General features: G+C 42.0%; 1 protein-coding gene across 1 annotated transcript in view; it reads right to left on the bottom strand.

The window, feature by feature from the left end:
* LOC141105606 (pyridine nucleotide-disulfide oxidoreductase domain-containing protein 2-like) overlaps window positions 1–27,038 on the bottom strand; it is a 67,721-nt gene that overhangs the window by 17,520 nt on the left and 23,163 nt on the right. Inside the window, exons 5-12 of the mRNA XM_073595554.1 lie at window positions 26,021–26,173; window positions 21,715–21,868; window positions 21,402–21,463; window positions 15,406–15,503; window positions 11,233–11,374; window positions 10,026–10,160; window positions 5,386–5,458; window positions 1,231–1,387 (exon numbers count right to left, since the gene is read on the bottom strand). Coding sequence (XP_073451655.1) covers window positions 1,231–1,387; window positions 5,386–5,458; window positions 10,026–10,160; window positions 11,233–11,374; window positions 15,406–15,503; window positions 21,402–21,463; window positions 21,715–21,868; window positions 26,021–26,173 — 974 coding nt within the window. The remainder of the gene's footprint in view (window positions 1–1,230; window positions 1,388–5,385; window positions 5,459–10,025; window positions 10,161–11,232; window positions 11,375–15,405; window positions 15,504–21,401; window positions 21,464–21,714; window positions 21,869–26,020; window positions 26,174–27,038) is intronic.

Below are 27,038 nucleotides of genomic sequence, written 5' to 3'. Positions count from 1 at the left end.
GCCAAGGAGGAGCATTGCCTTGGCTCTGAACTGCCACTGACAGACAGGTAGATAGCCATGAAGCTGGCACTACACCACCACCTCTTCCTGTCCTGACAATGGCAGTTCTGTAGTCTGAAAACATTACAGCACTTTTCATTGGTGTAAGTGTTGTCACCCTCCCCACACTACTTGTACATACAGAGTATAAACAAGGAAGACTGAGCACCGATAATGAAATATGATAAAAGACTATGCAACAGAATAGAAATAAGAGATCATATATTAAAATGACCTTTTCGGGGTAACACTGAGAACCCAATCATTAAGCGTAGTTATCATTAACCACAACAACTAACAATAAGAAAAATAAAATACAGAGTCATTGTAGAAGCCAGAGGAGGATAAGGAGCACACAGACTTTCCACTCTCAGGAATATTTTATATTACCCGGTAGACATCTACAATTCGTTTATTTCCGAATTTCCAAATTTTTCCATTTCCGAAATGTCCGAATTTCTGAAATTTCCGAATCTCCGAAATTGCCAAATTTCCGAAATGACCGAATTTCTGAAAATGCAAAAATCTGAAATAACTAACTAACAATATCTATTAAATTATAGGTATTGGATTTTCCTTTCAAATTTGGCTGTTAGTGAACGTAACGAATACGAATTTATCCGAAGTTACGAATTATCTGAAATAACGAATACCGCATCTAAAAGGATGGAACGTAACGATCTAATAATAATAAATAACAATAATAATAATAATAATAATAAAAATAAAAAAACCTTTTTATTATTATTATTTATTATTCATTTGTTCCATTCCATTTGTTTAGATGCGGCATTCGTTATTTTGGATACTTCGTAACTTCAGATAAATTTGTATTCGTTACGTTCACAAACAGCCAAATTTGAAAGGAAATTCCAATACCTATAATTTAATAGTTAGTTATTATTAGTTAGTTATTATTTCGAATTTTACTGATTTTCTTTCTTTTTTTTTTCAGATTTTCGAATTTCCGAATTTTCGAATTTCCGAATTCCGAAAAAAGCAAAAAAAACTAATGAAACGAAAACAAACAAATTTTTTGTCAGTGTACATGTCTTTTACCCGGTACTGATCTCCAGGCTGATTTATCAAAATCGGCAATTTAAAGATGTAACAAACCATAAGGGTGAAGGTTTTAGGAGGACACTTTCCATTCTGAGTTCTATACATGATATCAGTGAGCTTCATCGTTACCTTGTTGATGGTTTTCCCTGACAGGCCTCTTCATGGGCCTCGTCCAGAAGGTTCATACGCTCAGTGTTCAGGAAGATGGAGCATTGGTGGTGGGGCAGTGGTCTACCATCCGCTGTGTTCGGCATAGAGAGGAAGTTTGGTAACCGATCTACAGCCACTGTAGGGGAAGCACAACGTTCACTTCATTATTACGTCATAACAGAGTTCTCGATAGATCAACGGTTATTGTAGATACCTCTTATGAGAAGACTTGTCACAGGCTACTTAGATTTATTGAAAGCTTCCTTGCAGAACTGTGTAGGAGGGGCAGAAAAAAAAACGGGGAGGATTTGGAAGAAAGCATTGCAGATACAGTGACTTGAAAAAGTATTCATACCCCTTGAAATTTTCCACATTTTGTCATGTTACAACCAAAAAGGTTAATGTATTTTATTGGGATTTTATGTGATAGGCCAACACAAAGTGGCACATAACTGTGAAGTGGAAGGAAAATGATAAATGGTTTTCAACTTTTTTTTATGAATAAATATCTGAAAAGTGTGACGTGCATTTGTATTCAGCCCCCTTTACTCTGATACCCCTAAATAAAATCTAGTGGAACCAATTGCCTTCAGAAGTCACCTAATTAGTAAATAGAGTCCACCTGTGTGTAATTTAATCTCAGCATAAATACAGCTGGTCTGTAAAGCCCTCAGAGGTTTGTTAGAGAACCTTAGTGAACAAACAGCATCATGAAGGCCAAGGAACACATCAGACAGGTCAGGGATAAAGTTGGGGAGAAGTATAAAGCAGGGTTAGGTTATAAAAAAATACCCCAAGCTTTGAACATCTCACGGAGCTCTGTTCAATTCATCACCTTGAAAATGGAAAGAGTATGGGACAACTGCAAACCTACCAAGACATGGCCGTCCACCTAAACTGACCGGCCGGGCAAAGAGAGCATTCATCAGAGAAGAGCCAAGAGGCCCATGGTAACTCTGGGGGAGCTGCAGAGATCCACAGCTCAGGTGGGAGAATCTGTCCACAGGACAACTATTAGTCGTGCTCTCCACAAATCTGACCTTTATGGAAGAGTGACAAGAAGAAAGACATTGGTGAAAGAAAGTCATAAGAAGTCCTGTTTGCAGTTTGTGAGAAGCCATGTGGGGGACACAGCAAACATGTGGAAGAAGGTGCTCTGATCAGTTGAGACTAAAATTGAACTTTCTGGCCTAAAAGCAAAACATTATATGTGGCGGGAAACTAACACTTCACATCACCCTGAACACACCATCCCAACTGTGAAACATGGTGGTGACAGCATCATGATGTGGGGATGCTTTTCTTCAGCAGGGACAGGGAAGCTGGTCAGAGTTGATGGGAAGATGGATGGAGCCAAATACAGGGCAATCTTAGAAGAAAACCTGTTATGTCTGCAAAAGACTTGAGACTGGGGTGAAGGTTCACCTTACAGCAGGACAACGACCCTAAACATACAGCCAGAGCTACAATGGAATGGTTTATATCAAAGCATATTCATGTGTTAGAATGGCCCAGTCACAGTCCAGACCTAAATTCATTTGAGAATCTGTGGCAAGACTTGAAAATTGCTGTTCACAGACACTCTCCATCCAATCTGACAGAGCTTGAGATATTTTGCAAAGAAGAATGGGCAAAAATGTCCCTCTCTAGATGTGCAAAGCTAGTAGAGACATCCCCAAAAAGACTTGCAGCTGTAATTGCAGAGAAAGGTGGTCCTACAAAGGATTGACTCAGGGGGGCGCTATACAAATGTACCCCCCACACTTTTCACATATTTATTTGTAAAACATTTTGAAAACCATTTATCATTTTCCTTCCACTACACAATTATGTGCCACTTTGTGTTGGTCTATCACATAAAATCCCAATAAAACACATTTTCGTTTTTGGTTGTAACATGACAAAATGTGGAAAATTTCAAGGGGTGTGAATACTTTTTCAAGGCACTGTACATGTGCACATTATCATGTTATCAGCAATGTAACCTGCCAGTACTTGTAGGAATTGAGGAATTAAATCAGGACCAAGAAGAGCCCAGACAATCAGAGTGAGTCTAGTGCCCAGAAGCTGGAGAACATCGTCCCACCATAAGACATGACAAGTACTAGAGGGTGCACAGTGATTTTAATAACACAGCAGAGTGTCCCTTTAGGTGGTCATAGGGAAACAACATTGTTCTGGTAGGATACTAATGCCGCGTACACATGGTTGGAATTTCAGACAGAAAAAGTCAGATGGGAGCTTTTGATCGGATATTCCGACCGTGTGTATGCCCCATTGGACTTTCTCTGTGGGAATTTCCGACGGACTTAGATATAGAACATGTTCTAAATTTTTCCGTCGGAAATGCCGACGGAGGTTATCCCGTTGGCAAGTCCGACCGTGTGTACGCGGCATAACTGTTTAGAAAGTCAGTGTAGTAGCCAATCACTGCCAAGAAAGTAATGTGTACCAAAAACCCAGGAAAACCAGAGGGGGATACCCATGAAAGAAAATGTGTCAATAGATAAGAGTACCCTATATCCTGAAAGGTAAAAGTTCTTTTTTTATTTACGTAATTTTTAGTTTTGCAGATCTAAAAGGTTCTCAACGCCTTTCTTTGGGTACAAAAATTTTGTATGGAATCTCTCCAGTCAGTCATCGCTTCCCTCCACCTGGGGGACATTCTGGCCTACTTACATGTCCCAGTGTTTCTGGTGTAATGAAGCTTCCTTTGTTTTGCTGTAGGCACGCAACATTACCAATTTGTAGCTCTTCCCTTTGGCTTGTCCACTGCACTTCAGGTCTTCACCAAGGTGATAGTCGATGTTCTCACTCGACTTCACTCTGAACCACCTTCTTCTCAGTTAACTCAAGTTTTCTCCATTAATGTCCAATAGCAGGAACAGAGGGGTGCCAGACTTATGCCCCGTACACACGGTCGGATTTTCCGACAGAAAATGTGTGATAGGACCTTGTTGTCGGAAATTCCGACCGTGTGTAGGCTCCATCACACATTTTCCATCGGATTTTCCGACACACAAAGTTTGAGAGCAGGCTATAACATTTTCCGACAACAAAATCCGTTGTCGGAATTTCCGATCGTGTGTACACAAATCCGACGCACAAAGTGCCACGCATGCTCAGAATAAATAAAGAGATGAAAGCTATTGGCTACTGCCCCGTTTATAGTCCCGACGTACGTGTTTTACGTCACCGCGTTCAGAATGATCGGATTTTCCGACAACTATGTGTGACCGTGTGTATGCAAGACAAGTTTGAGCCAACATCCGTCGGAAAAAATCCTAGGATTTTGTTGTCGGAATGTCCGATCAATGTCCGACCGTGTGTACGGGGCATAAGTGCAGCATAAGAAATCAATGATTTCATTAAAATGACAAATGGCAACTCACGAAACGGTACAAGCATTTGTATATAAAAACTGTTGCGATGCCGTGGCAGCCTCGCGTGGAAGCTGTGTTGCCTGTATTGCAGCAGGAAGCGGCCGAACACCACCGTAACCAGCGTGGAGCCCAAGATGGCGCGTGATGGACGTGCTGACGTGGAGTTGGCGGCGCTATATAAATGCCGGCGATAATTAACCAGTTCCCGCCCATCCTATTGCAATTTGACGTCCTCCCGGAACAAGCCGCGCTGCTGGCGCCATCTGTCAATGACTGTGTCCAGCGGACACAGCCGATGACTGATCAGTGTACCGCTTTCGCTGCCAGTACCATGTGATCACTGTGACCAATCACAGCACAGTTGTAAACAATTAATGCCTTTTTTTCATGACATTTATTGTTACAAGTGTGTAGGTAAAAACCCAGTGGTGATTAAATACCACCAAAAGAAAAAAATGATACAAATATTATATATGTACAGTGTTGCACGACCGCGCAATTGTGTGACAGCGCTGAAAGCTGAAAATTGGCCTGGGCAGGACAGGGGTAAAAGTGCTTGGTATTGAAGTGGTTAAATAAAAGACCCGTATTGGGGAAATCGCACATCAGCCAAACTATTTCCATTATTGTTATGAATGGATTTGCTTACCGGAGTTTACAGCTGCATTATCCCCATGTTGGATGATTAACTAAAATGTAAATATATTTTCTTTCATCAGCTGATTGCTGTAATTGAGCTCAGCAAACCTACCATTTATTTTGGTAACTGGGGATTTGGCGTCAAACTGCGAGATCATTGTTATAAACTCCTCTGACAATTGCTCCTACAAATAAAAAAAAAAAGGACATCGTCTTCCATCCAGGAAATAACAAAATAATAAAAAAAATCACCTGTGCTAACTCGGGATGAATGTGGCTATTGCTGAGTGATTAACTACTTCCCATCCGGGCCGATTCTGACACTTCGCTCCTACATGTGAAAGTCACTGTTAATTTAGACGACTAAAACAACTGAAACATTTTAGTCGACTAAATGAATACTATTTTCGTCGACTAAAATACGACTAAAACAAAAAAAAACAATTGAGATGACTAAAATACGACTAAAACTAAAAGCCATTTTAGTCAAAAGACTATGACTAAAACTAAATTGCAATTACTGAAATGTACTGGAGATTTGAGTCGACTAAATACGACTAAAACAATTGCAGAAGACTAAAACAGGACTAAAACTAAAATGTCCTTTTAGTCCTAAGACTAAAATTAACACCATAGGGAATAAAATGACAGTCATGGCAGCTTTATATGTCACATGGTATGTGCACAGCAATTTTTCAAAACGCTTTTTTTTGGGAAAAAGAACAGTTTTATGAATTAAAAAAAAAAACAAAACACTAAAGTTAGCCCAATTTTTTTAAAAATGTGAAAGATGATGTTACGCCGAGTAAATAGATACCTAACATGTCACGCTTGAAAATGGCGCTCGCTCCCGGAATGGCGTCAAACTTTGGTACTCAAAAATCTCCAAAGGCAACGCTTTCAATTTTTTTACAGGTGACCTGTTTAGAGTTACAGAGGAGGTCTTGGTACAGAATTATTGCTCTCGCTCTAGCGTTCGCGGCGATACCTCACACAAGCGATGTACGTATGTGTTTGCTTCTGCGTTCAAGCTCGCGGGGATGGGGGTGCTTTATATTTTTTTTTTTTTTATTGTTTATTTTATTTTCAGTTTTTGATTTTTACACTTTCCCTTTAAAAAAATATTTTATCACTTTTATTCCTATTACAAGGAATATAAACTTCCTTGTAATAGGAATAGTGTATGACAGGTCCTCTTTATGGAGAGATGTGGGGTCTATAAGACATTAATGAATAATTTATGCAAAAAAAAGCCAAGTATTGAGTGCATACTATACTGTACATGGACAGACTTTTCAGTAGGCCAACATTTCTGTATTACAAATCCTATTTTTTTATTGGTTTTATGTAATATTCTAATTTTCTGACATACTGAATTTTGTTTTTTTCACTAGCTGTGAGCCATAATCATCAAAATTAAAAGAAAGAAATGCTCGATATATATCACTATGTGTGTGTGTAACGTATCTATATAAAAATACGAGTTTCACTTTTTGAATTGAATTACTGAAATAAATTAACTTTTTGATGGTATTCTAATTTTATGAGATGCACCTGTATATTGCACCCACTTGTCAGGAAGCTAATACTCATACAGCTATTGTTTTATGCTCATGTGCCAACACCCAGACAGACTCCGGCCAGTAACCAGCGTGCACTGACATGTTGGCACGTCCGTGCGGATTGGTGCACACGCCCAATCCAAAGAATGGCACCAAGCTGCCTATTTAAAGGAGGCCCTGATGTGTTCTGAATGCTGGTTGTTCTTCAGCTTCCCATTGGTACACTGGAGACAGTACAAGTATATATACAGTATCTCACAAAAGTGAGTACACCCCTCACATTTATGTAAATATTTTCTTCTATCTTTTCATGTGACAACACTGAAGAAATGACACTTTGCTACAATGTAAAGTAGTGAGTGTACAGCTTGTATAACAGTGTAAATTTGTTGTCCCCTCAAAATAACTCAACACACAGCCAGGGGCGGACTGACAACTCATGGGGCCCCCGGGCAATAGGAGATTATGGGGCCCCTGGGCAATTGGAGAAGATTATGGGGCCCCCGGGCAATAGGAGATTATGGGGCCCCCAGGCAATAGGAGATTATTGGACCCCCAGGTTATAGATTATGGGGCCACACAATATACACACACACACACACACACATTACAGTATACACACAGAGACACACAATATACACACACAGTATACACACATAGAATACACATACACGCACTGAAAAGGTACTGGAGAGGCAGGGCAGCTATAATCTTGTGATTTTTAAAAAAACACAGATTTTTACATACTGTCCCTGGTTTTATTAAGGCTGGCAACCTTGATGGGGCCCCTTAGTGGCACGGGGCCCTCGGGCAGTGCCGGAGAGCCAGAATGGTCAGTCCGCCCCTGCACACAGCCATTAATGTCTAAACCACTGGCAACAAAAGTGAGTACACCCCTAAGTGAAAATGTCCAAATTGGGCCCAATTAGCCATTTTCCCTCCCCCGTGTCATGTGACTCGTTAGTATTACAAGGTCTCAGATGGGGAGCGGGTGCTGTAAATTTGGTGTTATCGCTCTCACTCTCTCATACTGGTCACTGGAACTTCAACATGGAACCTCATGGCTAAAGAACTCTCTGAGGATCTGAATAAAAAAAAAAATGTTGCTCTACATAAAGATGGCCCAGGCTGTAAGAAGATTGCCAAGACACTTTTGTGAGATACTGTATATCCATCAACAATATGGTTGTACAGTGAATGATGTACTTTTTATGTGTCTTTGTTATAGACACTATTTTACATGTGTATTGTTTTTCTTTTTTTGTATCAATAAAATGATGCTTTTTAATCAATTAATTTTGGTGGTCTTGTCGCCCCTAAAGTCCCGTTCCTAAATGGGGAATATTCTGTTTTCTTTAACACTATTGGGATGTTGGCGACAAGACACTAGTGGGATGGAGACTTCCTCTTTCTTAAGCTTCCCATGACCTGTGTTCCTGCATTTCTGCTCTTGTTGTCTGATCTCCCATTGCTGACTCGGCTTGCTCCTGACCTTGCTCTGTGGATTCTGGATTTTGACCTTGGCTTGCCTCTTGCTACACTGTCTTCCTGGTACAGAGCCTGGCCTGCTGTTTGACTATGTTTACTCCTGCTCATCGTATATGACTATAGCTTGGCTAATGACTATGTCCTTACTGGCCATCTGTGCTGACCCTGGCTTACCATCTAAACATGTCCTTGATCTTGATGGGTATTTTCACTTGCCTCTGACTGAGTGTCCTCGCAGTCTCTTTACCAAGCTTACAATGTCCAGTTTCTTGGGTGCCATCCTGGGGACCTCCATTCTTGGTCCTCTTTTGGTGTGCCTCCGTCGCTGCTGACTACAGCTCATAGACTACTGCTTCCTGATGACCTGTGCTACTTTGTGCCCTGTCTCCACTCTTGGATTTACTCAGGCAAGAGCCACAAGGGGAAGCCCTCTCACTTCGGCCTCTAACCATGGTACGTGACACCACTCAAAGGGTCCCATGGGCGGTCATTGGTCACAAAACAAGGACAGTCACCTCCAGTGCTTACAGGGGGCCATTGGAAGACCGCAGGGAGAGGAGATAAGTTAACATACCCACTTTCAAGTAGACAGGCATAAATGTAGAAGAGAACGCGGAAAGCATTAAATGCAGGCGCCTTTTTAATCAACAGAAATCATATCTGTATGAAATTGTGACTGGCTGAAGCAATCAGCTAGGGATTGCAACAACAGTGATGAAACTGCTAGCCCTGGGAGGATACACCAGGATTCCTGTAATGGCGCCCACACGTGCCTCCGCATCCGCCAACTACAAAAAATTCCTACCTTTCATGTGAAGTGTGTCTTCAATATTCTTGAGTCTTCCTGTAAAAGTGAAGCTTGTTCCTGTCTTGTGAGCTTTCCTAATGGTAGCTGGGGCTGCCCGTCATTTTAAAGGATGAATAAAACTCTACACTTACCCACCCACCTAATGTTCTGGACTTTCAGAAAAGTAACATCCCCTCATCTACAAACTTATCAGGTTAGAACAGCCATGGCTTGTCCCGATATTTACATCCTTTAGTCAAAATCTCCCTCAGTGGCCATATATGTGCAGTAAGATCTTATAGACCTGAATAGGGTGATCTCCTGAGATTGAAGATGTTTGGGAAACCTTCCTATTAAAGTCTATGGGTAGGGTCACCAGCCAGTGTAACACCTAGACCTTATGCATATTCATACCTATATATTGTTAAACTTGATGTTTGTAAGTCAGAAACACTTTCACTTTTACTCGCTTATGTTGTCGAGAACTGTGTTGTGTCTCTCCACTGCAGTGTATGAATAAAGTACCTACTTATACTTTACAAAGATCTGGCTCTACTATCTCATCTGAATGTCTTGTTTTAGAGACTCCCTAACCTGATTTAACAACATGTACCTATTGGGCATCAGTGGAGCCAAATTTGCCAGGATTGGTTACCGATAGCGTTACATCTGATTATGAGGAGAGGGGGTCGCCTGGCCTTTTAGCTAAGTAGACCTGAGTGTACCTTGCCCCCAAGAGTCTTAAGCTCCGGGGAGGTTCAGGGAGGGGTCTTTCCAATTCGGGGGGGACTATAAGACATAACCTAAGTGCACTTTTTTTGGTTCACGTATGGTGTTTTGTTTTAGCGTACCGCACACAGGCTCGAAAGAAGATTAGAAACTCAAAAAATTCCAAATATACTTCAAAGTACCTACCTGTGGAGTCAGTTTTAAAAATGTGTGATGAGGTGAGGCATTGGACAGGACCAACCTGCTGTGCACTTCTGTTCCATCTTGTAGAACAACACCATAAGCTTTGCCATTGTTATCCACTAAGATCTTCTCTACTACCTTCCAAAGATAGAAAAAGTTTTTAGAGTCAATGAAAAGCCTTCATCTTCTCTTACTTCTACAAGCTGACATGGTTGGAGCTGGCCTTTAATTTAGAACTAATGCCTCCCATTAAAGAAATGTGTGCTGCAGCACTTAATTATAAATGCATCTTCACTTACAGTTTTGCCCCCCCCCCCCCCCCCCCCCCAAATATCTGTTGATCCTGCCAGTGAAGTCCACTTAATGCAGCTTCCTCTGATGGGGTGACAACAATGCTGCACTGCTCTTAAATTCAGGGCAGAGTTATCACCCTCATGTAGGCTGTGCCTGCTTCCACTGTCACTGCTGATTTACAACTGTAGCTTGTCAATCAGCACCTGGCCACACCCAGCCCCACCCACTGTTTTCTCGATTGACATGGCAGTCCTACTAAAACCCAGGGGGAGCGTGTGAGACACAAAGGTGAAAGAAGTTTTTTGTTTACTTTATGAGGTTTTTGCATCATATAGTAAGTCGATTTGGGAGTTATTCAGATCGTCATACAGAAGAATGTATTTTTTATTTTTTTGAAGGATAATGTATTTAGTTGTATGTTAGACTGCCATTGAATTGTTGTGAACAGTGAGGCAGATTTTCGAGTAGAATTATCACTACAAAAAAATGGCAGACTTGGGAAGAGTGTTTGTATCTCTGTGTTTCCATAATGATAAAATGGCTTTATTGATACAGAGAACAGATCAATATCTGTATTTACGTTATCATAAAATGGGCACAAAGGTCTTTTTATAAAATCCCTCTCTTCCTGTGTCGTAGTCTTAAGCTGGCCATAGATAGATCATTCTTTTCTGATCAGCCAATGGATTTTCCCTTTCACACAAGCCAGGTGTATGGAGGAATCCTCAGCATTGTCCCATTTTATTTTAACAGTGGGGACTGCATGTGCTAATCGAAAGAAAGTTTTTCAACAGTCCAACCATTAGATCAACGTCTCTTGAATTAGAATGGCCATAGATGGATTTTGCCAGTCCCTGCTGAACCAGCCCAATTTCGATCCATCTATGGTCAGCTTTAGCAGATTGGATGCACATACCTTTTCTGTGTAAATCTCAGCTCCTGCTTCCGTCGCTGCTTTGGCAATTGCGTTGGACACCATGCCCATTCCTCCTTCTACATAACCCCACGAGCCTTTCCTTCCCTCTATATCTCCCATGACGTGATGTAGTAAAACATAGCTGTCATAGAGGAAGCACAAGCTGCAGAAGTCTTTCCAGAACATTTTTATTCCATCAAACCCTTACCATCGACACCTAAATCATTTTGAAGCTATACAAAATACGAATACAATGGAAAGCACAAGCCCATCTGTACATGACAATCACTATATACAAAGCAGCTTATAGCTCTACACTGAGATTTGTGGTAGGTATCCCCCAAAAATGGCAGAAGACAGTCATTGGTGGGAACTCACTGGAGATGTGTCCAATAAGCAACTGTGCAACAGTTGAGGAAAAATTGTGAAGTGGCAACAAAAAAAACATATGCCTCCTTTTTCAAACATGGAGATCTTAATGCATCCAATCTGGTTTCACATTTCATTTCATACAAACATTGAGGTGTTTGAAGCAGTATTTGGGGTAAACCTCCTTTTTCTAAGGTCCAAGCAGCAGTGATAGACAAGGGATTAGCATAAATGCTAAGAATGACAATCTCTGAGAAAAAAATAATAGGAGAAAGTCAGATAAGAAGATAATAATAAGAGTGAAATATGGAATTGAGGGGGGGGGGCAGGGTAAAAAGTGATAATTTATAGTTCAATGATTGGATTTCCCATCTCTTGAAGGCTACTTTTGTGGCTGACACATTTTTATGGGTTGGGTGGCTGTCCAGTTTGCAGCGTTTGTTGTTGCATGGTTGTGTAACAACCTGATGTTTAGGCAGGGTTGCTATTAAATTTATTTGCCAAGTGATAGTTGCCTTGGCCCATTGTCAGGAGGTCAATTGATTTCACCCTAATTCTGGAATTGCTGCATTTCTCTCTTCTGCCACTAGGTGGCCAGGTACCTGTTGGCATTGGATAAGACAAGGGCATTGCAAGGACAGATTAGGAATGATTGGGGTGTCTCAGGCAGGGATCTTCTTGGGTCCCTTGGCCTGCTGGGAAAGCCTATTTATTTGGGTGGAGTCAGGTGATCGGGGTTCTGTGCCACCTGGACGTCAGTCTGGGTGGACGCGTGTCATTTTGCCCTGGGCTGCTAGGCCGGAAGCCTTAGGCCTATCCCAGGGACATCTGGCTGCTAGGCTGTCTGAGGGCCTATCCAGAAGCAAAAGAGCAGCATAGGGTTGGGACTGTGGCTTCGAGGTCCAACCAGAAGTTATGGTTCCAGAGAACCAGCTGTGTTTGAAGGTAGAGGGGAAGCTGTCGCCACTAAGGGTCCATCCTTGTTACCAGGGGCCACTGTGAGTACCTGAAGCAAGTACCTGAGCAGTATTCTCACCAACCGGGGACGGTGAAGAATTGGGAAACTTCAGCAAGTGCCAAGCCAGGGACCCAGCCAGTGGAGGTGACGCTTGCAGAGCATTATTGTGTGCCAAGCCAGGGACCAAGCAGGCCAGCGAGGTGATGCTTGAGAAGTATCTGTGAGTGCCAAGCTAGGGAACCAGCAGGGAAGCGGGGGTGACGCTTGAGGAAGATACTGAGTGAGAAGATTGGAAGCGCTCAGGAGATCCAGTGACGCGTGGATCTGGTAGTCTAGTGAAAGACTGGGAGCTCAGCTGAGTGAAGTTCCACAAAGGGGAGATTGTAGAAGAAGTGAAGGAGTTCATTGCAACCTTTGTTAGAAACTGTTACAAGATTGTTGCCATAGGAGACAGCAGTCCTACTCGTGCAGATGTGGTGTCTAGCTGGATGCCTTTCCCTGCATGGCTGTCTGCCTATAGAAGTCTCAGAGTCTGCCAATTAACATTTCACCTATTAAAGGGTGTCCTGGCCCCAACCCTCTCTCCCACAGTTCTGTTCAAGAGACAATAAATGTCTTTGCATTCAAGAAGTGTCTGGAGCCCATCAATCTACCTTGCATTACAACCACCATGCTTTGTAACCCAATCTACACAGAAGGATGTCAGCTGTCCCTAACTTTGGAGGTCACCATTAGGCCTCTGGGGGCTCGGGACCTCACTACAGTTGGGTTCCCTTGTTCTTGGTCTGGTTGTAAGGAATGTCCCACAGGTGGGAAGTAATCCTCTTCCTTATGTTCCTTCATGGTGAGTCTATGAAAATTAATTCTTTTCATTTATAGATGGATAGAGTAAGGGAGAGTTATAACTCCTGTCAGATTTCTTTTTTGCCATCTGTGTCCCATTGGGGACTGGGGAGATTTCCCTTCACTTCCTGTCCCATAGCCAAACAGGAAGTGAGAGGAAATCCCTGCAAATTAAGGGAATCTCTTGGGGACCCCCAGGTCATCAGAACTAGTATCCCCATTGGAAGATTTCCCCTCTATTACTTTCCTAAGGACAACCCAAAATATGGGATTTTGTTTTACGTTCACTTTCAGTGATAATGATAAACAGGACAAATATAGAAGGTGAATTTCCCTAATGGGGCACAGACAGCAATAAGAATTGACAGGGAGTCTAATCCCTCGGCACACTAAAAAGCAAACAAGTATTGCCTTTAGTTATACTGACAATTCAGCCTCAAATAAAAGAAAACTAAAAATGGCACCATTCAAGAACACATGTGGACATCCTAGACACCACAGTATCAATCAGGGATGAAAAACTGCAATCCTAATACATGAAACCCATTGACTGATACAACTTTCTCCACAGTTCAAGCTTCCAACCCCAACACAAGTCATCATACGTGGCCAGGCCACAAGATACCACATCAACATCATATGTTCTGACCCAGAAGACATCTAAGATTACTAGTGGAATCCCTCAATAAGAAAGATGACAGCAACAAAAAACATCAATACAACTATAAACATGGCCTTGGGAGCCCAAAGATAAAAATGTTCGACAATACAAAAAGAAAAAAACAAATTATTGTGTACCTGTAGTAATCACATACAATTCAGCACTAGCAGGTATGAGAAAGATAATTAAAAAGCTGCAACTTATCTCAGCAAAGGATGAACCAATGAAAAAAATATATCATTACCAACAATCCCCAATGCTGGCCTACAGACAACCACCCGACCTTAGACATACAGTACATTAATCAGCTGGAAACTTCATTCTGATTACAGGGACACAAACAAGGGAACAAAACCATGCAACAAACTCTGCAAACTGTGCCACACACACAAAAGTAACCTTCAATATTGCAGGATCGGGAATCAGACCATTCTATAGAAGACATGACTGTTTTGGTTCTTAAAGGGAATTAAATAGGTACTCAGGAAAGGAAAACCTTTGAACTACAAATGATAATTCTGTTTGGCCCAAGAGATAATGGACTGAATGTGGGCCTTTGGGCCTGTGGGCCTAATGTCAGTACCACTTGGTCCTTAGAAGAAGGGGGTATACCCTAAAGGTTGTCTGGAAAGTGCAAATAATATAGTATTATGTACAGTGCTCAACTATGGAAACATTAAAGGGGTTGTGAACCCTCATATTTTTTCACCTTAATGCATCCTATGCATTAAAGTGAAAAAACTTCTGGCAGTCACCGGCCCCCCAGTCCCCCCTGTTTTACTTACCCGAACCCCGTAATTTTCATGCCGGAGACGCGCTGTCCCTCTCTGCATGGGGTCCCAGGTCTTGATTGGATAGATTGATAGCAGCGCAGCCATTGGCCCCCGTTGCCGTTAATCAGATCCAATGACGTGGGCACCAGGGGGTGGGGCCGAGTCCGGCATTCGTATCTTTGGACGCAAATGCTGGACTCGGGAGCGCTCTCGCAAGGTAACCCCCTGGCAGGGCGCTTCTCCTAGGGGGTTATCTGAAGTGAGGAGGAGCCGCAAGAGCCGCCGAGGGACCCCAGAAGTCGAGGATCGGGGCCACTAAGTATGTCATGTTTGTTATTTTAAAAGAAAAAAAAAGAGCCTTTAAAATCACTTTAAAGAAAATAAATCTGACTTCTGTGGCCAGTAACATGCACTCCTTTGAATGAATCAGCCACTCGGTGTGTAATATTTTAAAGCCAGACAGATAACCAACAGTCCTTACTGTGGAGATCTACAGATAAGTGACAATCAGCCAATCAGAAAGTGAAGTGTAGATAAACAATAAAACCATACAAATACAGATGACATACCCACTTCCGGGTGTAGATGGTCCGACCATTGCACCAATAACTGCATCTACAGCCAGAGTACCTTTCAAAGGTTCAGACTCAAACCACCGATCCAGGATCTGGAAGACAAGCCACATCATTCTACGTGTTATTTTAGGAAATTGGGTCATCCTGGAATAAGATGATTGGTGGTACATTATCTAGGATAAGCTGCTTCTATTGCGAAATGAAAATGCCTCTTCTTTACTGTTTCCGTAAAAAGCAAACGCTTCCATTTCAGATCTAAATTTCTAAAAATATAGGACAGTGCAGCGCTAACCCCAGTGTACATAATGCATAAATTCACATATATCATGAGAAATAATACATAAAATAGTGAAACAAAATAAAAAAAATGATCAATGTGTAAATCCAGTCCCAAAAGACCAAAATAGCATAAAGCCTGTGCTAAAGTGTTAGACCCTAAAATTAAACAAGGATAAAAGAAAAGTCCTGCAAGATCAAAAACATCGATCCTCAAGAAGACATGGAGTGCTGAGGAATCGTCTTGCAATCACCCAGTTTGTAGACCACATTGACGTATTCACAAGTGAAAAAGTAAAAAGAACATCAGCAGCTTAAAAGATAATACCTTGTTTCCCAAGAAAATAATCCCTACCCCAAAAGTAAGACATAGCCTGATTTTCGGGGAGGGCTGCAATATAAGCCCTACCCTAAAAATAAGCCCTAGTAAAGTCCATGTAAAAATATAAAAATATATAATCGGCTTTTTAAAAATGTTATATAATGTCCACTGTGTCTCCTTTTGTAACTTTCTTGCCGAAAAAATACCTTATTGACAGCACTGCTGGGCGCTCACGTGACCCGCTGGAGATCTTCTCCTCTCCTCCCGGCTGATGTCAGCGGCCCCTCCTTCTGCAGTGCTCAGAGCGAGGCTGATGTCAGTAGGCATCTCGGCCCCTTCCTCGGCAGTACTCGGAGCGGGGAATAAGAGCTCTGGCGGATCATATGACCACCCAGCAGTGCTGTAAATAAGGTATCTTCAGCATTAAAGTTACAAAAGGAGACCAACTGGACATTATATATTATTTTTCCAAAAGGATTACATATTTTTTTTAATTTCTGGGATAAAAAATGTCATAATGATGACTCCTGAGCTGACAGGGGGAAAGGGGGAGAGAAGACAGGAGACATCCCCCGAAAATAAGCCCTAGTGTGTTTTTTTGTAGCAGAAATTAATATAAGACACAGTCTTTTTTTGAGGGAAACGCGGTATACAAGGTGTGTGTAAAAAGTTTGGTGAATGGTCCAACATCTCAATGCGTCATGGGCCAGGTGTGCGTGCATGAACATGGCTATTGAGAGACACATCGAGAAGCGCCACCTAGCGTGGAGTGCACATGACCGTTAGGGCTTGCATGCATCCCACAGCTCACTTTAGTTTGGTTTAGATGTATCTAAACCCAAAAACAAAAATGTCTCATATTGCAGCTTATTGGTCCTTAGATGTGGTGGCTGCATTCGTTTTCACTTTTCAGGCATCAAGAGCATTTTACTCTATAGCAATGGATTAGAAAGTAGAGCAATGTAATGAGGCTTCTATTGCAGTGATGTATGACATAATGTGGTACATAATGAGTACACAATTACATTCACACTGCCTGTGCAAAGATTCAGTGTCTATATCAGTTGGCTCAAAAAACTAAATGTATAAATAAATTACTCATGTGGTTCATAAATATACATATACATACTTTAGTCACAATATTTGTTCCTAATAAGAGGAAAGGCCAACTACAGGTATCAAATTTGTTCACCTGTAAAATCCTTTTCTTGGAGTACACACAGGACACAAGGCATCTCCATATTCATGTCCATTGGGTTATGCTGCCATCTTCAGGTGAATAGACACTGGCCGCAAAAAATAGGCTTCCCCATCCTGGCATAACCCCTCCCAGGTCAGGAACAGACAAGGGGGGAGGGTCGTGTACCCTGTGATGTACACTATGAAAAAAGATTTTACAGGTAAACCAAAAATCTTACTTCCTTAATTGTACATCACAGGGCACAGGGCATCTCGATATTCATGACTATATGGGATGTCCCAAAGCACCAAACATGAGGGGAGGGCAACAAAGCAATAGTGGTGGTGAGAACAAACCCCCTCAAACAGAACAGAGAAAACCCCATTAGAGAGCCACCTGCAAGACCTTCTGCCCAAAACTTGTATTTGAGGTGTGAACATCTACCTGGTGGAACTTAGTATATATATGCACAGAAGACCAGGTAGCAGCCTTACAAACATGAAGAATAAAAGCTTAATGTTGAATCGCCAAGGAAGCACTGACACTCCTGGTTAAATAGGTCTAGACTGGAAAAGGAGGCACCTAACCCTTAAGGTCATCGGCCTGAGAGATGAATTGATGGATCATCCCAGAAATAGTGGATGGAGAAGCAGCTTTGCCCTGTGATGACCCTCAGGCATAGTAAACAGAGTCAGACTACTGAAATGAAGCTGCAGAATTGTCATGTACCTGGTCGGAGGCCGAAGTATTGAGAGGGCTTCCTTTGCGGCTGAATGCATAGCACCCCTGAAGGTGGAGACAGGGAGTGCTGCGCCCAAAGAAGCATGGGTTGCCAGCTGTGAACTTGCCAGAAGATATGAGTAGATGAGGCACCAGAAGGAGACTTGGCCATGGGCAGTGACACTCTAGATGAGCAGGTGAAGTCTTGACCATGCAGAGGTACCAGTAAGACAGAAGTAACTCTAGATGCACAGGAGGATCTTAACAGGTAAGAGATTTAGGAAGGAGAGAGAAAAATGATCCCGCAAACAAGGTCAGTCAAGAACAGGAGCAGAAGCATGGGCAAGATCAAACTGAGGTCATACACAGGTGGCAGGCAATAAGCTAAGTCTGTGAAACAAGCCGGGGTTAGAGCCAGAGGGGAAACCAAGACAGGTCCAAGGGCAAGCCAGGTCAGCAACAGAGAATTCCAGAATACAGCAACACAGAAGCACAGGAACAGGGGAGGACTGACAATCATCCAGCAACTTGTGGACCAGACTGCTGGCTTTAAATAGGTCACTGGGCACCAAGATCTGTCACACTTTGCGCGGATGCACGCGCACGCATATTCACACGGGCATACACTCAAGCACCCGTACACAATGTCTGCGTGCATTTCTGTGCAAATTAGTGTGGCCATGTTGAGTGTTGGCATGATGACACCCTGAAACAGTAACTTTTCCAGTACTGCAAGGATAACTGCTGTTTTTTGAGGCTCCAAAGAGACATGTGAGTGCAAAAAGCTTGGAGGGGAAAAGTGTTGGTGCTCCAGCTTGTAGCCTTTCGACACCACACTGCGGAGCCATTAACCTGTGAAAATGGATAAGTGTCCCCTACGCACAGGAGTGAGAACGTCTCTTCACTGGAAAGAAGACTTCTCTCCAGGCTTGGAGGTCTGTGAGATCCAGTTCTTTTTGCAGAACTTAGTGGAAGGCTTCGGCTTACAGCATGAGTCTTGTGGTTGATGAAAGGACTGCTTCTTGGAAGCTAAAGCTATCAGTATGGCTAGTAGTTATAGGAATTCCCCACCCTGTCTCCCTTGTCTAAGTGCTGAAAAACATGTCCACAATAAGTCCTAATTAGCCAGGGCGTGCCCACCAGGATGCCCAGAAACAGTTCCACAGCCCCGGATGCATAAAATACATTACACCACTCATCTCTAAATGTCCTACACCAGATCCAGCTCAGATCCAGGTTACCAATTGGCACATCTTCAGCAGAAATAATATAAAAAGCTAATAGTATAAAGTTGGCAGTACCGGGGGGGGATGCTGTATTATGCACCTCTCGAGTACAAGCCAGGGCAAGATAAGAATTACGCCCAAGAAAGTTCCATATCCCGGCTGGTGAAGGTACGTCTGCACAACATGTCCGATACAATGTTCCCGCAGACACAACACTGTTCTGGGGACTTCCTGGCTGCATAATCCCGGTGGATACTCCTGGCCAGTCAAAGGGTTTCAGGATCTGGCTCTCCTCCATGCTCTGACCAGGAGAAGCAAAAAAAAATCCCAGTCTCCTCCATGGGCCATAATTAGTGGGTAGAAGGCTAGTCTATGGACTCCTCCAAAAGCTTCTGTCCCGGATGGGTTTGTCACAACTGGGTACTGTACCTCTGGGCCTCAGATCGTATCAAGATAAAGCATTTCCCCCTACCTACTTAAATTCTTTCCCAATTCCACTGATCGGTGTTGGAGATGCCAGGAGGGAGAACGCTACTCCATATATTTTGATCCTGCCCTAAATTCAAATACTTTTGGAAAGAAGTCTGTAGAGTTTGTTAAAAGTTCACTGAATATGAGGTTTCTTACGATCCAGCCTTCTTCTTATTACATATCTCGAGCATTCCAACAAAAATATATAAAAAACCATGCGTCATCTCCTGAATGCAACCAAATCCTGTGCCCCCCATAACTGGAAAAGTACATAATCACTGATTACTGGTCTCTGGCTCCACAAAGTAGAGGAAATAAATACAATGGAGGACTTAATCCTCACAGCACAACACAAACATAAAAAGTATTCTCAAACGTAGAGAATATGTCCATCTGTTCTGAAGATGGGGCAGCTCTTTTCTGAATATAAACCTACTGTAATGCCCCGTACACACGGTTGGATTTTCCTACGGAAAATGTGTGATAGGACCTTGTTGTGGGAAATTCCGACCGTGTGTGGGCTCCATCACACATTTTCCATCGGATTTTCCGACCCACAAAGTTTGAGAGCAGGATATAAAATTTTCCGACAACAAAATCCATTGTCGCAAATTCCGATCGTGTGTACACAAATCCGACGCACAAAGTGCCACGCATGCTCAGAATAAATAAAGGGATGAAAGCTATTGGCCACTGCCCCGTTTATAGTCCCGACGTACGTGTTTTACGTCACCGCGTTTAGAACGATCAGATTTTCCAACAACTTTGTGTGACCGTGTGTATGCAAGACAAGTTTGAGCCAACATCCGTCGGAAAAAATCCTAGGATTTTGTTGTCGGAATGTCCGAACAAAGTCCGACCGTGTGTACGGGGCATTAGGCAACCGCTTGGGCTTCTGATTCATTCGCCCCCCCTTTTTTTTTTTTCCTCCGACTCCTCTCTTTTCTTTTTCTATCTCTCTTTTTTCTTTCCCTCTCTCCTGCTGGTCTGTATTCTTCTTCACGCTAAGTGTAAAAAAAGAGAAATGGATTGGGTAATCCCATATGTTCCCCCAAATGGCCATTACCTGGAGACCATTTGGGTTTGCTTAAGAGTTTGGTACTTCTCTCATCAAAGAGTTTATTTTGCTGATTTATTGACTTTCTAAATGCTCATTTTGCACTCACAGTTGATACATCTATACTATGTGGATTAATGTACCATTATTTTTTGTATTAATGACTTGGTGATATAAAATTGCCTTTTTTTCAGCTTAAATAAAATATTTGAAAAAAAAAAAAAGCACTTCCTCCTCTTCCTAGAGGAGTGCCCGAATGAGCAGAGCACACAAGGCAACATGCAAATGCCCACAGGAAAAAATCTTGAGACTTCACAGGTACATCTATCATGACATCCCTTAAAACTGGGAATGAACTGTGCCAGGGGGGGTTATGCCTGTGCAGGGAAGCCTGACAATTTTTGGCTAGTGCTCATATACCTAGAGGTGGCAATGTAACCCAATAGTCATGAAAATGAAGATGCCTTTTGGCATATGATAGGAAATAGTAGTCGTGTACAGTGCAGTTATGTGGTTGCATTTGCTCCCTGCAATGACCTTCATGTACATTAATAACTCTACGATGACTTCACGCTCAGTGTATTTTTGATCTGAAACAGAATACAACAAGCGTCTCAATCGTTGACCATAGCGGGGATCGGTTTCCTTCCTTTCACACTACAATTAAACAAGTAATCTTCTTACAAACCCCAAGTTTCTTGTTTGCAAACTTTTACAATAAAAAAAAAAGTTGGTTACCTTGGATACCGGACCAGTAAGAACTTCGTAATACTTAGGAAACTGACTCCCCAGTGTAATTCCTGGCATGTGAAGATAGAAGAGGGAGAAGTGTCAAGGTTACCAATAAATTGGTATTCATTTAATATATTATCTCTGAAAATCTTTCTCAGAATATGATAAACAACTACTATTAGCCTAAAAAAACAAAAGGTAGTATACTGTGCCAATCACACCAGGAATTATTTTCTGCATCTTCTGCCAACTATCATCTGAAATAAAATGGAAAGTAAAAACTTACGACATTCCTACGGAAGTATAGAGTAGCAATCACCTGCTTTGATTAAAGGTTGTAGAGATCTAAGTGATTTCACTCTCTCTAGTAGTGACCCCTGAGTTATGGCTGCCATGTCTACTGGAGGAGCATCAAGAAGAGGATCTATTGCTGACACCAAGCGATCCATAAAGTCCAAATATTTTGGGTATGCCTATGGAGAAAGAAAAAAAAAAAGGAAGCAAGCTACCAGTAAGGGCTCATATCAAAATCCTATATTATTGTTAACAACAAATTTTGGTCATTTGTAAACAAGGGTATAATATATATGTTTATATATATATGGCGGAGCTGTGGTTGAGCTTTCTTGGGTTCAAACTTTCAAAAAGGGGAACTTCATGTCCATCAAACATACAGATAATGGTAATACTGAGTTTCTCACTAAAAAGTTTCTCAATAAATGTCAAGTGAAATACGGGGGAAGTCATCAGTAGTCTGCACTTTAACTACCCTTCTACGTTCTGTATTATCTTCAGTTCGGTTGCATCAAATTGATCCAACTAGACTGCAAATGTATAAGCTAGAAGAATCTGATTTCTTCTCCCAAATGTTGTTTTGTTTTCATTTTCCTTGCTGTGATTGGGTATTCTTTGCAATGTAATTGGGACACTATTCCTCCCACTGGCACTAATGATGGGGCACCATTCCTCCCACTGGCACTAATGATGGGGCACTATTCCTCCCACTGACACCAACAATGTGACACTATTTCTCCCATTAACACTGTATGAAGGAACACCATTCCTCCCACTGACACCAATGAAGGAACACCATTCCTCCCACTGACACCAATGATGGAACACCATTCCTCCCACTTACACCAATGATGGGGCACTATTCCTCCCACTTACACCAATGATGGGGCACTATTCCTCCCACTGACACCAATGATGGAACACTATTCCTCCCACTGACACCAACAATGGGACACTTTTTCTCCCATTGACACTAATGATGAAACACCATTCCTTCGACTGACACCAATAATGGGGCACTATTCATCCCAGTAACACCAATGCTGGGGAACTATTCATCCCACTAACACCAATGATGGGGCACTATTCCTCCAACTGACACCAACAATGGGACACTTTTTCTTCCATTGACACCAATGATGGAACACCATTCCTTCCACTGACACCAATGATGAGGCACTATTCCTTCCACTGACACCAATGATGGGGCACTATTTCTCCCACTGATGCCAACGATGGGGCACTATTCCTCCTAATGACACCAACAATGGGACACTATTTCTTCCACTGACACCATTAAAAGTTATTCACCTTAAGGTCATTGAAGAGGATAAGGGGGGACTCTTCATGTCTGGAGGAAAAGATATTCAAGAATTGATTTACAAAAGGCAAAGAGACTGTGCACTTTACAATTGCAGTTGCTCCAAAACTTAGTAAATGAGGGGAAGCTCTGCTGACTTCCATCATCCAATCACGTGCAAGCAAAAATGTAGTTATTTTTTATTTTCCTGGCTTGTGATTGGGTATTCTTTACAAAGTGAAGCTTTACCTCATTTGTTAAGCTCTGGAGCAACTGCACTTGCAGCGTGCACAGTCTATTTGCCTTTAGTAAATCAACCCCTATAATCTCTCTACTGTAAGAGCCCTGAAAACAAGGCACAGACTCCCTCGAGAACCTGGTCTATCCAGCTCACTTTTAAAACCTTCAAGTGGATGTAAACCCAATGTCATCCTTTCTAAACTCCTGCCATAGGGGTTATCTATAAGGATATACATGTCTCCTGCATGTATCTTTACCTGTTAAATGTCTCCCCTCTGTCTGTTATGAGACCCAAAAAACTGCAGATTTTGTGGGCGGGTCTTTTGTCTGGAGCTCGGTGGGTGGAGTCATGATGTCAGTAGACACTCCGCCCATCTCTACACTCCCCTTGTCAATATGCATTTTCTCCTGTGTATTTCTTACACTGAACTTCTGCTATGATCTCTAACATCCAGTGAAAAGACAGGAAAGTAACCACATGACTTCAGCATGCCCAATCATGCTGAGGTGTGGAACAGCCAATCCTTGCAGAGCTGCTGAAGAAAGGAGTGGGGGAGGGAATTAAAAAAATAATGCATGTCTTAGGCTAGTGCACGAGATATGTAAATCACCTGTCACTCACAGCAAGGGGGAGGATTTGACAAAGTTTTTCTCTGTTTGTCAAGATTTATCTCACTGAGCAATAAAAGAGGATTGCTCAGAGATGGATTAACTCTTCGTGGCAAGACTGGGCTCAAATGATAGGAAATCTTATACTCTATATTATGGCATAAAAAAAAAAATTCGGGTTTACATCCACTTTAATGTATTTCTAAATACCATGAATATAATTGGATAATAATATTTATAAGTATTAACACCAGAGATTGTTGATCCAGGAAATATCCTATTGCCTTACAGCAGTGGTCTCCAAACTGCGGCCCACGGGCCAGATGCAGACCGTTGCCCGTGGGGCACTACTTCTCCCACTGATGCCAATGATAGGACACCATTTCTTCCACTGAGACCACCAGTGGGACAATTTAGCTAGGGAATAGTAGATCACAAGCAGTTCATTTCTTTTAGGAGGGATTGCTTATTTTCCCAGCACTGAGACAATGGCAAGCTGCTGAATAGACGAGGCTAGATTGTTCTAGGAAATAGAAAGTAATATATATTATTTTTCTCCCCCTATAACAGTGGGCTATGTTTGTTGTGTTCAAGGCTTGTTAATTGTTTTGTTCACAATTGACACAATACGTGGACTTTTCCCTATACAAGAAGTCCCCCCCATTCAGGCTGGTCAAATCACATGGTTCGTTTGTAAATTCAGCCCAGTTTCAGAGTAATAAGAGGACCTCTACCTAAGCTTCAGGTGTGTGTGCGGATAACAGAAATCCCATTGTCCAGAGAATTTGTTCTGTAAGCAAGTTTGTTGATCTAACACCTCCGGCAGTATCTTTCCCTTGGTCTGGTTAACTGTTAATAGGGCCAGAAGTATTCTAAAACCTGGGGGCTCTGGAATTTCTTTGTCCTTTCTGAAGAGGGTAAGGCCCTTTTCAGCCCATAAGTGCCACCACAAGTCATCTAGGCTGACCAAGGTAACCTTCCATTTACAGACCTTTTGCCCTCCTCCCTCCCCTCCCCTCCCCCTCCATTGCCTTTTTCTTTTTTTACTTTCCCCCTCCTTTCTTTCCCGAACTATCTACTTTTTTTTACTCCTCTTTCTAGAAAACGGAAAATGGGATTGGGCAGCCTCACATCTTATGCCGCGTACACACGGTCGGACTTTTCGTCTACAAAAGTCCAACGGACGCTGACGGACTAAAGCTGGCTGGTAATCCGATCGTGTGTGGGCTTCTCCGGACTTTCAACGGACTTTTTCAGCCTCAAATCCGACGGACTTTAGATTTGAAACATGCTTCAAATCTTTCCGACGGACTCGAGTCCGGTCGAAAAATCCGCTCGTCTGTATGCTAGTCTGACGGACAAAAACCCACGCTAGGGCAGCTATTGGCTACTGGCTATCAACTTCCTTATTTTAGTCCGGTGTACGTCATCACGTAAGAATTCGACGGACTTTTGTGTGATCGTGTGTAGGCAAGTCTGTTCGTTAGAAAGTCCGCCGCAAGTCCGTCGAAAGTCCGTCGAAAGTCTGTTGGACAGGCTGTCGGACTTTTGTAGCTGAAAAGTCCGACCGTGTGTACGCCCCATTACTGATACATTTTTGTTAATGCTATGACAAACAATATAAATATAAATTGAGGAATTTATCTGGGGCTTTCCTTTACGGGACCTACCGGGGATCTCTTTGTCTATTTGTCAGATTAGTTGTACTTTACATCATTGCAGTTTTCACTGTTTTTATATATTGTTGTTGTTATTACTTGGCTTTGGCCTTTCTGGGATCCAATAAAAATGATATTGGGAAAATTTTTTTTTAATAGGGCCCATGTCTCTTAGCGTGGTTAGAAGTCTCCTATTGTCCAAAATTAAAAATGATAAAATATATATATTTTTTTTCCATAAACGTTCTGACAGGAGGAGGTCCATGGCAAGCTGCACAATCACCACATTCTATAGAAATGTAAAGGCTAAAGACTTAGTGAGCCACTAATGGGATAATTAAACCTTTATAGCTTGCTTATGTTGGCACCATCAGCTGTGATGGATACAGATCTGCCATTGTGTAGAAGTGAAAAAACCTCAGCACATTGTTCTGTTATACGAAGCTATTAATTTACAATCCACGGTACACCATAAGGACACACCCCACTTACCTCCTACCCCTCTCACCTAATACGCCACTTACCTCGGAATCTTTCTTAGAAAACTGAGCAATCTGCTGCTGGTTCTTCACCATATCCGCCCATAGAAGAAGAGACCTTGGTGGACGTCCATCCACACTCTCCAACAATGGAGTAAATGAATAAGGATCTCGAAAGTAAATTTTTAACCCATGCCTCTGGAAAAATAAAACAATAATAGAAAGTACATGTTACAAAGTATATACATTAATACATGTTGTTAATATTTTATAAAGTAATGAGATGCATAAACTATGAGATGTAGTCATAACCATGAATATCACAATGCGAGAGAAGGCAAATTTCTGTGTTATTAATGACAAAGTTTAATAATTGCTCATTTTTTATATTGACATATACAGGTATATTGGTATTATAGGTGTATGTTAAACAACATGCAGTGTTTAATTGGGAAACTATGTGATAGATGAGATGTAATGTTGAAAAATATGAAGTTATGCACTTGGGGCCAAGAAAATGCATCCATCATACATACTAGGGGGAGTACAACTTGAGGACTCAATGGTGGAGAAGGACCTGGGTGTTTTGGTAGATCATGAGCTTAATAATAGCATGCAATGCCAAGCTGCGGTGTCCAAAATGAGCAAAATCCTTTCTTGTATCAAGAGAGGTATGGATAGCAGAGAGAGAGAGATATCATCTGTACGAATCATTGGTAAGACCTCATCTGGAATACGCAGTTCAGTTTTGGGCTTCAGAGAAGTGCAGGGAAGGGCAACCAAACTGATAAGAGGCATCAGTAGATTGATTTAAAAAAAAGCCTGGATTATTTCCTAAATCTACATAATATGAATGGGTACTGACATTTATAGGTAAAGTTCATCCAGGGAATATCCAATTGCCTCTTGGGGGATCAGGAAGGATTTTTTTCCCCTGCTGTAGCAAATTGGATCATACTTTATTGGGGTTTTTTGCCTTCCTTTAGATCAGTGGTTCTCAATTCTTGTCCTCAGGACCCACTAATAGGCCAGATTTTAAGTATTACCTTGGGGGAGATACAGA

This window comes from Aquarana catesbeiana, linkage group LG08 (genome assembly GCF_042186555.1).
Source record: "Aquarana catesbeiana isolate 2022-GZ linkage group LG08, ASM4218655v1, whole genome shotgun sequence".
In the NCBI taxonomy this organism is placed as follows: Eukaryota; Metazoa; Chordata; class Amphibia; order Anura; family Ranidae; genus Aquarana; species Aquarana catesbeiana.
The sequence above is the reverse complement of the archived record's forward strand: the minus strand, read 5'-3'. Positions and strand labels throughout refer to the sequence as shown.